This window comes from Mustela lutreola, chromosome 7 (genome assembly GCF_030435805.1).
Source record: "Mustela lutreola isolate mMusLut2 chromosome 7, mMusLut2.pri, whole genome shotgun sequence".
NCBI classification, from domain to species: domain Eukaryota; kingdom Metazoa; phylum Chordata; class Mammalia; order Carnivora; family Mustelidae; genus Mustela; species Mustela lutreola.
This window is the reverse complement of record NC_081296.1, coordinates 80270431-80285832: the sequence shown is the minus strand read 5'-3', so window position 1 is coordinate 80285832 and position 15402 is coordinate 80270431. Positions and strand designations below refer to the sequence as shown.

General features: G+C 54.0%; 1 protein-coding gene across 1 annotated transcript; it reads left to right on the top strand.

The window, feature by feature from the left end:
- Positions 1–2796: 2796 nt before the first annotated feature.
- AJUBA (ajuba LIM protein) lies at positions 2797–13996 on the top strand. Its single transcript, XM_059181636.1, has 8 exons — positions 2797–4178; positions 7579–7680; positions 9366–9433; positions 9565–9627; positions 10324–10454; positions 10538–10589; positions 11324–11392; positions 11838–13996. Exons 1-8 carry the CDS (start codon positions 3143–3145, stop codon positions 11961–11963), a joined length of 1647 nt encoding a protein of 548 aa, XP_059037619.1. The 5' UTR covers positions 2797–3142; the 3' UTR covers positions 11964–13996.
- Positions 13997–15402: the final 1406 nt, after the last annotated feature.

Below are 15402 nucleotides of genomic sequence, written 5' to 3'. Positions count from 1 at the left end.
CGGCAGCAGACAACAGGGCTGGCTGACCTACTCTGGGGGTCTGGAAAATCTTCTCAGAGAGTGGTGCTTAGACTGGCACCTGAAAGATGGTGAGATGTGAACCAGAGGGGAAGGGTAGGCCGGGAGTCTTCCAAACAAGGGAATAGCAAGGACGAAAGTCCAGAGGCAAGAGAGAGCACAGAGGAGTTGCCATCGTCCTGCAGAACAGTTTGAGGAGGGACTGGTACATAGAGAAGCTGGAGAGACACACAGACCTCGTCTAGTTCGAAGGCAGTGAGAAATCATTCAAGGGTGTCTGGCAGGGAAATGAGATGATCAGTTTTGTGTTTGAGAAGAATCCCTTGTCCTCGGTAGGAGATGGATGGCAGGGAGAAACCCAGGTCTGGGTGTGGGGCTGTTGGGGGGTATTCTGCAGTGGCTCAGGAGAGGAAACGGCTGGTCAGAAAGTGATGGTAAGAGGAGGACAGATTTGGAAGTTATTTAAGAAGCTGAACTGAGAGGATTTGGTGACTGACAGGCTTGGGGATGAGAGTTGGTTGGACCTTAGATGGAGGGAGGAGGACAGAAGGTTGGTGTTCCTGTTTCGGGCTTAAGCAGCTAAGTGCTTAATGGTGCCGTTTCCTCAGGGGATGCTGGAGGAGCCAGTTTCGGGAGGCAGGGAAGGTGAAGTCAGTTGAGAGTGTTGTATGCCTTTGAGACAGCCAAGTAGAGATGCTAGCGGTCGGCTGAGTTTTTAAATCTAAGAAAGTCTGGGCTAAGGGGTGCCTCGCTGGCCCAGTCAATGGAGCATGCAACTCTCGATCTCAGGGTCATGAGTTCAAGCCCCAGGCTGGGTGTAGAGCTTATAAAAGAAAAAATGTCTGGGAGCCATCCGTGTACACAGTTCATAATTCAAGTCTTGAGGAGGGAGAACAAGGCCTGTGGAGCTCCCAGCTCTAGTCAAGACTATGGAATGGTTACCCTGAGGTCCTAAGCACTCTGGAGCGTGCCTTCAGTGCCTCCTTCTGCCCCTTCACTTGTCTCTGGTTCTTGTTATCCCCTGAAAACACAAGTGGTTGGTCCCAGCTGGGCCCATTGCTGCCACCACCAACTCCCACAGGGGCTTCCTTTAAAGGCTTCTCAACTTTTCCTAAGGTTCACTCTCCCATCCCCACTCCAAAGTGGGAAAGCTTCCAAATATAAGAGGCTCTGTGGATATTTTGGTTGTAAGTAGTAGGAAGGAAGAATCCAAGTTCTCTTTCCCCATCTGGAGACAGGAAAGGAGGGAGATGTCACTCACAGCAGGTTCTGGATGCAACCTGATAGCTCCCCTCTGTTACTAATGCTTTCAGTGTTCCCAGCTTCTAGTCTGATACTAAACTCTCCTCTGGATCAGAGAAAAGCTGTAGGCCTGACAGGGAAAGAGAGAGGCTGGTTCTCCAGAGAGATGAGGTCAGGGAGACAATGCAGCTAGGACAAAGAAGCCAAATAGTTTGTGCCAAATTAATTTCCCCAAAGATATTAACTTCCTTTGCTTCCCCATTCCCTAAGGCTACACTAAGATTAGGAAAGGTGTTCAAAATGTTGAAATGAAAATAATATGCATGATTTGTTTGCATATAATTTTCATGCTCATTTACTATCTAAATACAAAGGAATCATTTCCTTCCCCATTCTACCTCCTCTGCCCCTTGCCCCTGATACGCTAGTCAGGGCAAAATCACTTGCACTGGTATTTAATTAGACACGTTTTGCTTCAGCCACCTTTTCTTCCTTTCCTTATTCTTCATTTTTCCAGTACGTCCAACACTAGAAGCCTTCTCTTTCCCTTTTCCACCCTGATCATTTTCACTTGCTAGATCGTCTAAATGACATTTCTTTTCTTCCTTTTTAATGCTTACCCTTTATCATAATCTCCTGTGGGCCCACCATCGGGGAGGGGTCCGTTGCCCTAACACCAGACCTCCCATCCCCCTTGTCGCCTGAGAAAGTTTCTAAAAATCTCTCTTCCCAACACCAGGGGGTGTCTTCTAGTCCTCTAACCGTTCTACCTGGACGGTAGAGATGAGTCCCAACCCTCTTCCTCACTATTTTTGCATAGACACCAAAGTTCCTTCCCTCCCTACCGTCGCAGAGCTTTGGGTTCAGAAAGTGGTGTTATTTTATTGCAGTTTATCTGTTGGGCTCTCATTCTGTCTGGACTTGGACAAATTTGCCTTTTTCTCAGTCTGCTCATCCTTCGGTCTGCGCACAACCCACGATTTCCTCCCTTTGCTCCAGCTCCCCCTTTCTTTCGCTACCTGTCTTCCACCACCTCTCTACGTGGGCTTCCTCGCCCTTCTGGGCTCTTCCATACGCGTCTCTGACCTCTTTATGTATCTACCTTTCTCCCTGCCCCCCTCTTTATGGGTCTCATTACTTCTGTGCCGGTCTCTCTTCATCTCTCCCACAGTCCCCACAGTAAGAACAAAGTCACGATGTTTGCGCAGAACATGCCTCGCGTCGCCCCGTCCGGGCCCGCGACATTCCACCGTGCCCCTCCGCGCATTCCAACTGCAAACAAAGAGTTCCTTGCCCCCCTCCCCCACTTTTCCCGGTCCCACTTCCTGAGAGATGTAGTAGCAGCTGCCCAAACTGCCCCTCGGCCTCCCTTCGTCTCCGGTCGTTGGGTCTCCACCTCCAGGGACAGTTAGCACCAGCACCACCCTCCCCCTCCGGCGCCCTAGAGATCCCTGCGCAGGCACCCCCGTTCCTCTCGCACGCAGCGCTCCGCCCCTCCCGGAAAGTAGATCCGGCCAGGCAGACAAAAGTTTGGGAGAGAAGTTCGGTCTGTGCTGAGTGTGAGACTGAGGGGGGCGGGGGCCGGGGAGAGTGGGGCGGCTGGGCGAGTGGACGCGTGAACAGACTGACCTGCGGATGGGACAGCCGCGGCCGTAGGCCCTTCTAGCCCCGCTTAACCCCTGATGCGCGGGGGGAAGCAGCCCCTCTCGCTGGGGGATGCTGCGGGATTCCCGGTACCGGGCATCTGGGCCGCCCGCTGACCCCCTGTGCCTACCCCGTGCCCCCGGGGAACCGGAGTCCGGCCGCTGGAAAAGAGAAGCGGCCGCCGAGAAGCTGCAGGGTGCCCGGCGGGGAGGGGGCTGGAGGCCCCAGGCCCGAGGGCATGGAGCGGTTAGGGGAGAAAGCCAGTCGCCTGCTGGAGAAGTTAAGGCTCTCCGACTCCGGCAGCGCCAAGTTCGGCCGCAGAAAGGGTGAATCTAGCCGGTCTGGGTCTGATGGGACCCCCGGGCCGGGCAAGGGGCGTCTGAGTGGGTTGGGGGGGCCTAGGAAATCAGGGCCCCGTGGAGCTACTGGGGGACCTGGGGATGAGCCATTGGAGCCAGCCCGGGAGCAGGGCCCCCTGGACGCTGAGCGGAACCCGCGCGGCTCCTTTGAGGCGCAGCGCTACGAAGGCTCCTTCCCCGGGGGGCCGCCTCCCACCCGGGCCTTGCCTCTACCTCAGTCATTGCCCCCCGACTTTCGGCTGGAGACCACGGCCCCAGCTCTAAGCCCACGCTCCAGTTTCGCCAGTAGCTCAGCCAGCGACGCCAGCAAGCCGTCCAGCCCCCGGGGTAGCCTGCTGCTGGACGGGGCGGGGGCAGGCGGAGCCGGAGGTAGTCGACCCTGCAGCAATCGCACCAGCGGCATCAGCATGGGCTACGACCAGCGCCACGGCAGCCCCCTGCCCGCCGGGCCCTGTCTGTTTGGCCCACCCTTGGCTGGGGCTCCAGCGGGGTATTCCCCTGGAGGGGTGCCGTCCGCCTACCCGGAGCTCCACGCCGCCCTGGACCGATTGTGTGCTCACCGGCCCGCGGGGTTCGGCTGCCAGGAAAGCCGCCACTCCTATCCCCCGGCCCTGGGCAGCCCCGGAGCTCTAGCCGGGGCCGGAGTGGGAGCGGCAGGGCCCTTGGAGAGACGCGGGGCGCAACCCGGACGACACTCAGTGACCGGCTACGGGGACTGCGCCGCGGGCGCCCGATACCAGGATGAGCTAACAGCGTTGCTGCGCCTGACGGTGGGCACGGGTGGGCGAGAAGCCGGCGCCCGCGGGGAACCCTCGGGGATTGAGCCGTCGGGTCTCGAGGAACCGCCAGGTCCTTTCGTTCCAGAGGCCGCCCGGGCCCGGATGCGGGAGCCGGAGGCCAGAGAGGATTACTTCGGTGAGTGAAAGAAGTGGTCAGGGACGGGACAGGACGGGACCCATCACCGCCTTCCTTTCCTCACTGCCCCGACGGCCCAAATTGCCGGCGCCGGCAAGTCGGAGGCGGAGACGCGGAGCTAGAAGAGAGGCAAGAGGGATTTCCCCTTCCCACCAGGTCTCAAACGGACCGTGGGCCCCTTATTCCTGTTACACTCAACCCCCTGATTATCTCGTGAGTCCCAGTTGAAGCTTTGGAGCCTCCGTTTTTCGCGTAGGAGGCCTCGTGGGGAGGGGACCAAGTGGGGAGTGAGAGCATCTCCCCATCCTACTCCCCCCTTGGCGGCGGTGCCCCGGCAGGCTTCTGCGCGCCGCGCCCCTACCCGGGCCCAAGCTCCGCCCGCAGGAATTCGGGGAATGCGCGGGTGGGGGGCGGGGCGGGCAGGCCGCGTGCGTGCCGGCTCCTGCCCGGGCGCTCCAGGTGCCCGCGGGCGGGGCTGGCCGCGCGGCGCGCGGGGCGGAGGGTGGGGTGAGGTGGGGCGGGGTGGGGGGTGCTGCTTGCTAACACGCGCGGAGCTGTGGCGGGGGGCGGGGAAGTGGAGCCTGGGAGAGAGGGTGAAGCTCTCGGGGACGGAAAGCAGTGACCCTGCTGTTGGCTTGTCCGGGTCATGCTGGCTTGTTGGGTGCCTGAGCATTTAAGCAGAGACCTGGTGGGTCTATTTACCCCATCCTCCCCATCCTCCGGGGAAGTCAGGGCAGAAGCCATGACCACCTGGACACCAGCATCCCTAGCAGGTTAACGACCCTGTGTAACTGCCAGAAATAACCTGGCCTTCGGTTTGGTCCACAACCTGCTCAGAATTCAGGCTAGAAACAGCACGTTAGTATCTGCCTCTGTTAAGAAAACCTGGTCGCTCTGTCTCCCACACACAATTACCTTTAAGGAGTCTTTTTTAAAGATTTTATTTATTTATTTATTAAAAAAATCTTTTTAAAGATTTTATTTATTTATTTATTAAGATTTTATTTATTTATTTGACAGAGAGAAATTACAAGTACACTGAGAGGCAGGCAGAGAGAGAGAGAAGGAAGCAGGCTCCCTGCCGAGCAGAGAGCCCGATGCGGGACTCGATCCCAGGACCCTGAGATCATGACCTGAGCCGAAGGCAGCGGCTCAACCCACTGAGCCACCAAGGCGCCCCAAGATTTTATTTATTTTTTTGACACAGAGAGAGAACACAAGCAAGGGGAATGGGAGAGGGAGTGGGGAGTCTGAGCCCGATGTGGGGCTCCATCCCAGGTAATTGAGATCATGAGGGAGCCAAAGGCAGAGGCTTAACGACTGAGCCACCCAGGCACCCCACGTTTAAGGAGTTTTGATTGATTATATGTCTCAGCTACCAGGGGATATTAGGATTTTTTTTTTTTAATATTTTATTTATTTATTTGACAGAGAGAGACCACAAGTAGGCAGAGAGGGAGGCAGAGAGGGAGGGAAGCAGGCTCCCCGCTGAGCAGAGAGCCTGATGCGGGGCTTGATCCCAGGTCCCTGAGATCATGACCTGAGCCAAAGGCAGAGGCCTAACCCACTGAGCCACCCAGGCGCCCCAGATATTAGGATCTTGAAGGATCTTTTTAGCTAAGACCCACAGCCACCAATTTGTTATAGAAAGAAATGCTAATGCAGTGGGAGAAAAAACAATGGAAGGCCTTGGGCTTATCCTCTCCTTTCCCATCATCCATGTTCCTGCCCTGGACCTCGTGCCCTAGACCACCTCTATGGCTAGAAATGTGGACAGAGAGAGGAACCTAGCCGGGGAGGGCAGATTGAGGTAGAAGTTGAGAGGTAGCAGGGCTGCAGGCTTAAAGGGCCCTTCCTTCCCCGGGTCAACCCCTATCCTCCCATCCTAAGAGAGGAAAGCCTAAAGTAGATGATGCTTTGGTTAAGGGACAGGATCCCTTTAGCAGTTTCTTTTGGAGCCCATAAGAAGTGGCGGTTGAGGGGAAGGAAGTCTCTTGGGCCAAGCCATCAGAGTGAGAAGGAAGAAAGGAGCTTGGACAGAGTGCAATAAAAGGGCAGGGAGAACCTAGGCGTGGATATGCTGGGTTAGAGGAGGCCAGGCAGGCATGCCTGAGCAGTTTGCGCCTGTCTTCCCATAATGTCCAAGGCTTCCTAAAGAAATGGTTCTGATGGGCCCCCCTGGCATGGTGATCTTGGTTCACTCTTTTGGGCATTTTGACCCCAGAAGTAGAGGCTGCTTCTCCCCGAGAGTTAGGTTGTCTCCTCTGACAGAATTCTCAGCCTGACTGTACCCTTCTACTCTGGCCCTTAGTTCGGGGCCCTCTTTCTTGGCTACAGCCTTGCCCAGCTGCCAGAGGGTGGGAACAGGACAGGCCTGGGCCCATCAGTCACTGCAGCTGCTGCACGAGCTCCGAAGCCCCTGGGCAAAGACTGGGATGGGCCCCAGCAGGCAAGGAGTATGGCAGTGTGCCGAGGGGGAGAGGTGGGGCGGGTGAGGCGGGCCCCGTTGGGATCTGCTCCCCAAAGACAGGCCCTAGCCCTCACTCATGGGCCTGGAATTGGGGAGTGGAGGGAGGAAAGAACACACCCAGGAAAGGAGGGTGCCAGAGCCAGGTGTATGTATTTGGCAGGGGTGGGGGGCTGTCAGGGAAGAGCAGTTCAGCTCTATCCATCCCATGATAGATTTCAGGGAGACCTTAGGGATTCTGTCACCCTTCCCCCACCTTCCTGTGCAACCTCCAGTCCCTGAAACACACCCTACATTCTTAGCAGCCACCTCCCCACAGGAGTCATGCTCACATGGTCCGCTCTGCCCAGGGCCCTCTGCTGAGCCATATCCTTCTTTCCATCCTTGGAAGCCTCGAGGTGTGGAGCAGTAAGAAGTCATTTTGTAGCTATATGGCAGCTCATTTTACGGATGGGGAAACTGAGGTCCCAGAGAGGCTGTCTAGACCTGGCCTGCTTTCTCTGGGAGTCTGCTCCTGGGCCATTATGGACTGGCATCTCTCTTTGTCCTAACACAGTGCAACAGGGGTCAAACCCTTGCCTGTTAGTCTTGTCTCCCTGACAGAATCTGCACATTTGAAAGTCAAGGATCATATCTTTGACTCTCTCCAATTTTGCACAGTATCAGGCACTGTATTTTTGCTAGGCACAAAATAGATGCTCAGAAAATATCTGTTGATTAATCAGTAAACAATGATGGGTCTGCTCAGCCAAGACCTTGCCGCATCCCATTTCTTGTTCTCCTCTCTTCCCAGGAGAGAGCCCGTGAAAGGAAGGCTGGGACTGGTGGTCCTCTGGAACAATCGGGAAAGAGCAGTCAAGAAAGATCCCAAATCCCTGTTTTGAGCTGGGGGTGTGTGGGATATGATGCTGACAACGTCTTCTCTCCCCTCAGGTACCTGTATTAAATGCAACAAAGGCATCTATGGGCAGAGCAACGCCTGCAAGGCCCTGGACAGCCTCTACCACACCCAGTGCTTTGTCTGCTGCTCCTGTGGTGAGTGTATCCCCTAGGCCTTGTGCAGGGGGCGGGCTGAGGCCTCAAGCATGTCCCACAAGCATACACCCTCAGAAGTGCCTAGGGAAAGCAGAGCTTGTGCCTCTACGGTCCGTCCCGCACCCATGTGTCTGGATGCCCACTGTTGCCCGCCTTCCCTCCTCTGCTATACCTGGCTCTCCGGCCCCCATGTTGCGTCTGCGTTCTGGAGTCAGCCCTCCCTTCCTCCATTGAGCCTCTTTTCCTCCTCTCTGTTCCTCCCTCTTTCTTCTGCTTCCTTGCTTGCCCAGCCTGGACTCCAGCCCAGCCTCGGCCTCTCCTTGGTGGGGTTTGGTCCTGGACAGTCTGAGTTGCCTGGGGCGACAGTGAAAGACTGGAATGTGGGAAGGGTGGGGGTGGGCTGGGGGAGTGGGAAGCCATGGGGGGCCGAGAGAGGGGTTTTCTCTTGGCTGGTCAGAGTTCAGCCACCTCACTGGAGTGCAGGCCACAGGGCCATGCCAAGCTGATGACATCACGCTCCAGGAATGCCCGCCACTGTTAGCTCAGGAGGCCTGCCTTGGGGGGGGAGGGGGTGTGCTCCCAGCAGCCTTAACTCCCCAGCCCTTCCCTCACCTCCCTCATTACCCCTCCCCACTGCTTGCCCACTCTTGATTCCTTTGCTAAACCTTTAATCTCTTATCTCTGCCTGTCTGACTCCAGCACTCAGCTTTTCTGTGCCCCTACTCCAGCCACCACCACCACTGCCAGCCCCCACCTCTGCCTGATTCTCTTGGGTTCATCCATCTGTCTGTCTTGTGTATAGGGCCTTTTCTGGGTGTGTCTCTTTCCCTCTCTGTACCCCCGCCGTGTCTCCTGAGTCTCTAAGTCAGCTTTTCCAAACTTCTGGTAGGAGGTAGAAGAGATTTTGATCAGAAGAGGGCAGAGGAGGTGGCCAGCTCGCCCCTTTCTCCACCTTGGGTCTCACTCCTCCCCTCTCCCTGACAATTTAGACACTTTGGAGCAGTTCCTAAGTGTTGGTCACATGCCTTGTCTGCTCACAGAAGATCCTGGATTCTCTGGGTTTCTCTGAGCTTGGGGGAGCTGCCTTGTGCAGCGGGAAAGGGAACTGACTTTGCTCCTGAGAAGAGCACTTTGTCTCCAACAGTAATGCCAATATTTCCTGACCTCTACTGAGCCTGTCCCTGGAAGAAGACAGACAGGGCTAGGATAGCAGGAAGGCTATACACAGGCAAAGAGGCCCCTAGGTTGAAAGGTCCCAGAGGGCAAGGTCTATAATAAAGCGAACACCTCCATGGGCATTGTACAGTACCTTATTCCCAGCTCCTTTACCTCGTACCCCAGCCTTGGGTTGGGTCCCCCAACTCCCACCCCTGGGTGACTCCCTGTGCCCTGGAGAGGAAGGCATTCATTGAGGGAGGGTAGAATCTTAGAAAACTGTTGAGGTGAGAACTGGAGAAACAGTGAGCAGAGGAGAGGGGAAGTTTGCAGGAATGAGACCAAAGTAAATTGGAATGACATCAGATGGGATTTTTGTGTAGAGAGGGAGGACACACAGCAGTGAGGAGCACTGGCACTAAGGTCCAGATTAAATACGTCATCCTACATTGGAGAGCAGTGTCCCCGAGGCGGGGACGCCCTGTATGTGGACACTGGGATGGCTCCAGTCTCTTGTCTGCTGCTCGTAGGGCGAACTTTGCGCTGCAAGGCTTTCTACAGCGTCAATGGCTCCGTGTACTGTGAGGAAGATTATCTGGTGAGTGAGGGGTCCCCTGGGCCTGGAATTGGCTCTCATACCCGGACCTTTCTTGGTGGCCCATTGGGGTTGCACCCGTCAGGTCCTTCTCTGCTTGTAATATCCTCCTTTGGTTCTTTCTTTCTCCCTAGTTTTCAGGGTTTCAGGAGGCAGCTGAGAAATGCTGTGTCTGTGGTCACTTGATCTTGGAGAAGGTAAGCAAAGTGTCTTCAACTGCGACTCTCTGTGAGGCTGAGTGACTGAGGGGTAGAACCAGGGGCTAAGTGGGTACTGAGAAAAGGGGGAGGGAGGAACTGCATCACTGTGAGTGGCTTTCTTCCCATTCTTCCCCAGAGCAGCTATTTGTAGTGCCTTCCCTCTGTTGGTTGGGTCAGCACCCCTAATCCTGCCATTCCCACAGCCTCTGTGATCTGGTCCCTGCCTATTCCTGCAGTCACAGCCAAGCTAGGAGTGTGGGGTCCCAGGTCTTAATCCCCTTCCTGCTACTGGCTTGGATCAGTTAGAACTCAGGGTGGTTGTTTTTCCGTAAGCAAGGGGAATAGGATTAGAGCAGTGGTCAAGCCTAGCAGATCACCTGGGAAGAAGTAAAGAAAATAACCAGTGCCTGGGTTGTCATCGGAGACTGTGATGAAAACCTCTGGGGTGAGGCCCAGGCACCGATGGGTTTTACAAGCTCCCTGGGTGAGAACCACTGGCCTGGATGTTCTCTAAGACTGTGTTCAATGTTTCTGCCTCTATTTTAAGCATCCTTTGGGCGCCTCAGATTACAGAGCATTGTTCTGGGAGGAGAGTGGGGAGTTGGAGGAGTTTGGGGGGCTTCAAGGAGCACCATGGGTAGCTAGAGAATGAGACTGGAGGGAGACTGATCATCTTCCCACCCCGTGAGCCAGATCCTGCAGGCTGTGGGGAAGTCCTATCACCCGGGCTGCTTCCGGTGCATCGTTTGCAACAAGTGTCTGGACGGCATCCCCTTCACCGTGGACTTCTCCAACCAGGTGTATTGCGTCACTGACTACCACAAGTGAGTCTGCCCCCTGGGGGTGTGGTGTGGGACTGGCCTCTGGGTTCCCCAGCCTCAACTCATCTCTGCCCTCTCTTCTTCAGAAATTATGCTCCTAAATGTGCGGCCTGCGGCCAACCCATCCTCCCCTCAGAGGTCAGTATGCCGGGGTTCTCCTGTGGGGCAGCCAATGCTGCTGCCCCTGGGAAGGGGGTGGGGACATATGGGCCTGGCTTCCCGCGGGAGGCGGTGGTGCTGAGGAATGTGCTCTGCGAAGATTCCCGTGTGACTCTGCTCTCAGGGTCACCATCCTGACCCTGACATCCGGGCCTGGACATTTCTGACAGCCTCACTGGGCCCAGGCTTCATCCAGTCTGTCCCAGGCCATAGGAGGAAGCTTTTCTTCAAGGTCAGAGTCAGCAGATCCCAGATGTAGGGGCTAGAAAAAGGTGGGAAGAATCCTCAGGGCTGGTAGGAAGATGTCAGCAATGATTTATTCTGTGTGTGCTACGTGTTGGCCTGGGGAGAGAATCTGAAAGCCAATAAGGAACCAGACCCTACTGGAACTCCTTGTCCCCAGCTTAGCTTACTTTACTTAGACTGCCGGCCCCTTTTCCCTCCCTACAGCTCGGAGAGGTAGGTAAGGCCAGAGCTGCTGGACAGAGGGAAGACTGAGAGGACAGGCCTTCCTGGAGGCAGTATCAAGGAAGGGGAGGGGGGAAAGTTCTAGTAGGATTTCCAAAGGCCATCTGAAAGCTACAGGTGATTGCAGAGAGTTCTTCCTGGAGGCCTTTGAATGATCTTCACATTGGGCTGGGAAGGGGCCCAGGGGAGGGCCGAACTGGGGTTGTCATTCTACACTCATCCCATGGGGGCCTACATCATTTCAGGGCTGTGAAGACATTGTGAGGGTGATATCCATGGACCGAGATTATCACTTTGAGTGCTACCACTGTGAGGTGAGTGGGAGGAGCCAGGGCTCCTGGAGGAGAATCTGGAGAGGGAATGGGGCTGGGGAGGAGGCATGTCGCTGGACTGCTCAAGTCTGTGGGAGCGGTCTACAGCGTGGAAACCAGGACCCATCTCCAGTATCTCTGCCCTCCTTCATCCACTCTGTCTGGTCCTGGGTGTTTAGTCCTTTCTGCATCTGGCTTTCCCCAAGGTGAGCCTGAACTGGGGACTCCTGATAACCACTGCAAATGGGAGTCCGCCTCATTATTTCCGCTGTAGCAGCGACACCTGCTGTCCAGCTGAGGTATTTTCTCGGGCTTCTACTCGGAGGCCATCACCTCCAACCAGCCCCACCATTCTTCCAGTCTACGAGGGGGCTGGTGTGGATCAGCACAGTCTCCCAACATGTCCCAGTGCCCGGGCGGAGGTGAACTAGGTGTCTTTCTTCCCTAGGACTGCCGGATGCAGCTGAGTGATGAAGAAGGCTGCTGTTGCTTCCCTCTGGATGGGCACTTGCTCTGCCACGGCTGTCACATGCAACGGCTCAGTACCCGACAGCCCCCTGCCAGTTATATCTGAACTGCGGTCTGTGCTGCTGCCTTTGCTGCCCCTAGCAAATCCCTCTGGCCAGAGGGCCCCTCTGAGGCCAGCCGAGGCAAGGAATGCACTCCCAGGCCAGGCAGAAGAGTCCTCTGGGGAGGGCCCCAGGGGCCAGAGACCCAAAGATACAACATTCCAGATGGACTGTGGAGAAGGAAACTTCCAATTGCCATGGGGGGGCGGGTGTGACTGGCTTTCTTTCCATGTGCGCAGCCTGTGCTGTAGCATATACTCAGGCATGCACAGGCAGGTTCCAGGACTTTCTAAAGGTCTGATTCTAGTCCGTTTCTCTAGTACCATTTATGCATAAGCCAAACAACGTTCTGGCTTTGGGTTACAGAAAGAGAGGACACCATGAACCCGCCTCACTCTGGCACCCATCACGTGGGTCAGATACGGGGTCAGCAGGTTCTTACCACAATGTCTTATCTCTGTATCTAGATGAAGAGGTGGAAACTGGACTTTATTAACAACTCATTAGTTGTTTCTTGGCCACCTTCTCTCTAAGGACCAGGAGAGCTGCTCAGCCCCGTGAAGGAAGGGGGGTAGCTCGTGTGGACCTGCTGCCTGTGTTGCCTGTGTCTCAGGGACTCACGTGGGCCTGGGAAGGCTGGGTGGGTGGCTGTCCTGGGTTGCTCTTCTCCTCAGCTTGGGGACGTGACAAGAGAGTCTTTGGGGTAGAGGGCCAGGCGTGCCATGCAGGGAGCCTCAGGCCCAGCCACGCACCCAGGTGCAGGCGCATGGAGACTTCCAGCCCACTGTGTACACAGGCACACTCAGACACACACTTGCTCCCTCACTCCCTTCTTCTCAGGTCACTGTCACCCACATTCCCTCACAGTCGCTCACTGCTCCAGACCTGCCACCCCGCAGAGGGACCTAGTGTTCCAACCAGTGCAGCTCCCAAGCCCTGAGGCTCCAGGGAACCAGAGGGGCAACACATTTTGACATGGTTTTAGTCCACTTGGCTAAAATTGGTCCCTTCAAGCCAATCCAAGACTTACTTACTTTCAGTTTACTTCACCAGTTTTTTGTGTTTTTTTTTTTTTTTTTTTTTTTTTTAATGATTTATTGAAAATCCGGGGACAGGACCTATGGGCAGAAAGAGCTGCGAAAGTTTACGTCACTTAATGACAAGTTTGCCAAAACTGCGGTTCCCTTTGGGGTGTTTTTACAGCCATTTAGTGTTGTGGTTTTTTTTATATTTTGGGTGTTCTAAGAATTTTTATCTATTCATCCAACAGTAGTTCTGAATCATTGTCAACAAAATAAATTTATCAAATTTGCAGCACTTTGTAAATGATATTTTTTCCTAAGTTTATGGAAAACGTTACCTATGTTATCTACTTTTCAGACACCTTTCGAAAAAGTTTAAAGTAGCTAGCAATAAATATAATTGGCACAGACATTTTGTGTATCATTTTTTGTGTTTCTTAATATTCCTTTACAAATTAGATACCTTGGAAAAGTTAATGGAGCTCTTATGATTTTGGTGCTTTGGCCTAACTTCTACATTCCTACTGTAAAAAATGCCCATAAATTCTAAACAATTGAACAAGCATGTAGCATAATCAGTTGACTAACACTTAAAAGATTACACAGACAAGAACAATAAAAAGTGAAAGTATGAGTCTACTAAATCCTTTTGAAATGCTGCAGATTTGATAAATATTTATTTGAGACTAATTGTCTCTGGGTGACTTGGTTTTAGGCAAATTAATCTGATAATCTTTGATCCTTAGTCTTCATTCTCTGTCACTTAGTTTCATCCTGGAAACGGTGACTCATGGGAACAACAATCCCATATTTAGGGGGTTTCTAAGGTGGCCTGTGTCAGCCAAGCTGGGGTCGCGGAAAAGAGGCCTGTGCATGAGGGTATGATCTAGAGAAAGAGCTCACATTCATACCACTGAGTACTGGAGGGATGCACTTTTGGGCGAGATAAATGTTCTGAAATTGGTCTACAGCTGGGATTTCTTCTGAATTATTATTATTAAATAAGTGAATACAAAGACCGTGACTGGGCAGTTTTCTCACCGGGCCACTCCAGGCCTGGGAAATCCAGGCAAGCACATAAAGCCTTATATCCACCCTTTCTTTGACTCTTGGGAGACTTGTCCACTCCAACCCTGCATTTCAATCTCTGACTTCAGCCTTGCATCTGTTGCTGACTGGCTGATTCCTTTCTGGGTCTATGCTCATCTATGCAAGCCCTGGAGCTTCCCAAGACTGTTCTTGCTCCCGGGGCTACTCTCTCCCTCCTTCCCACGGAAAAACAAGTGCTAACATCTGTTGGGGACAGGCCCAGGGAGGGCAGGCCATGGAGAAGAGCAGCCCCAGCCACCCCTCATCATCACAGGCAGGCATCTAAGTGTACCCTGCACCGCAAGAGTTTGTCTTCTTGCTGTTCACTGGGACACTGCTCGTCCTTAGTCGTGCTGTTTCATATCTACAGCTGATAGATTCCTGGGGTGCTGCAAAGGGTACAGTAATAAGTAGACCTTGTTTGGCCAACTAAGCACCCGATTTTCATCAACAGCCACTAGGCCTGAGATGGGGAAAGGGGGAAATGGAAGAATTACAGATCCATTTCGTGTTTCTAGATGAGAGTTGCAGTATGGGGTGTGGGGAGGGCAGGCTTTCACAGCCGACGTCAGCCATGGGCTCTGCTCAGCCTGTTCAGCACAGGCCTGAATGCGGTTTGTGAGGAACAAGGCTGGTGGTGGTTCTCTCTTTTTGCCTCACTCCTTAGACACCTGTTTCCCCCTTCACTACCTGGCGCTCCCTAGGCGGGGGAAACGATAAGATTCCATTTGTAATCAAGCTGGAGACTGTCCTCAGTCAAGAAAGGAGAGAAAGCTGTTTTCAGGCACGTAAAGCCAGCTGGAGGAGGTCCTTGAGACTGTACCTATAAAGAAGGGCTAACAAGAGGGAAAACAGAATGGTAGAACTGAGACAAAAGGATTGGGAAACCCGGTGAGCAAAAAACATTTTGTTGTTTAGAAGGATCCAGACCCCAGAGTGGGCCTGGGGTCATTTGGAGCCCTAATGTTAGGGGACTTTACAAGGACAACCCCTGTCCTCTGCCTCTGCCATGGCAGTCATTGGTGTCGAGCTGTTGGGATATCCATACTAGGCCCTGGTTGTGAAGGACTGAGGTTGGACCTTGAAAACAAGAGCAAACTGTCACTGGGACGGATGGATTAGAGCAGTCTAGCTGGTTTTTGGAGAGTCGTCCAAGGCAGATTCTGTCCACCTAGGCTTCGAAAGGACAGCACTGCCCCATGTCAAGGAAGCCAGGGAGGAATCCAAGCAGGGAGACATGGCTTAGAACATCTGAAAGGACAGAACAGACTTAGAGCCAAGCAGGGTGTGACTTTAGAGAGAACCCAGTGACCTCATTTTACCAAATGAAGAA

Coding starts and splice junctions, on each gene's coding strand:
- AJUBA (XM_059181636.1), top strand. CDS start 3,143: ATGGAGCGGTTAGGGGAGAAAGCCAGTCGCCTGCTGGAGAAGTTAAGG. Junction 10,455..10,537: donor TGCGTCACTGACTACCACAA/GTGAGTCTGCCC, acceptor TCTCTTCTTCAG/AAATTATGCTCCTAAATGTG. Junction 11,393..11,837: donor TTGAGTGCTACCACTGTGAG/GTGAGTGGGAGG, acceptor TTTCTTCCCTAG/GACTGCCGGATGCAGCTGAG.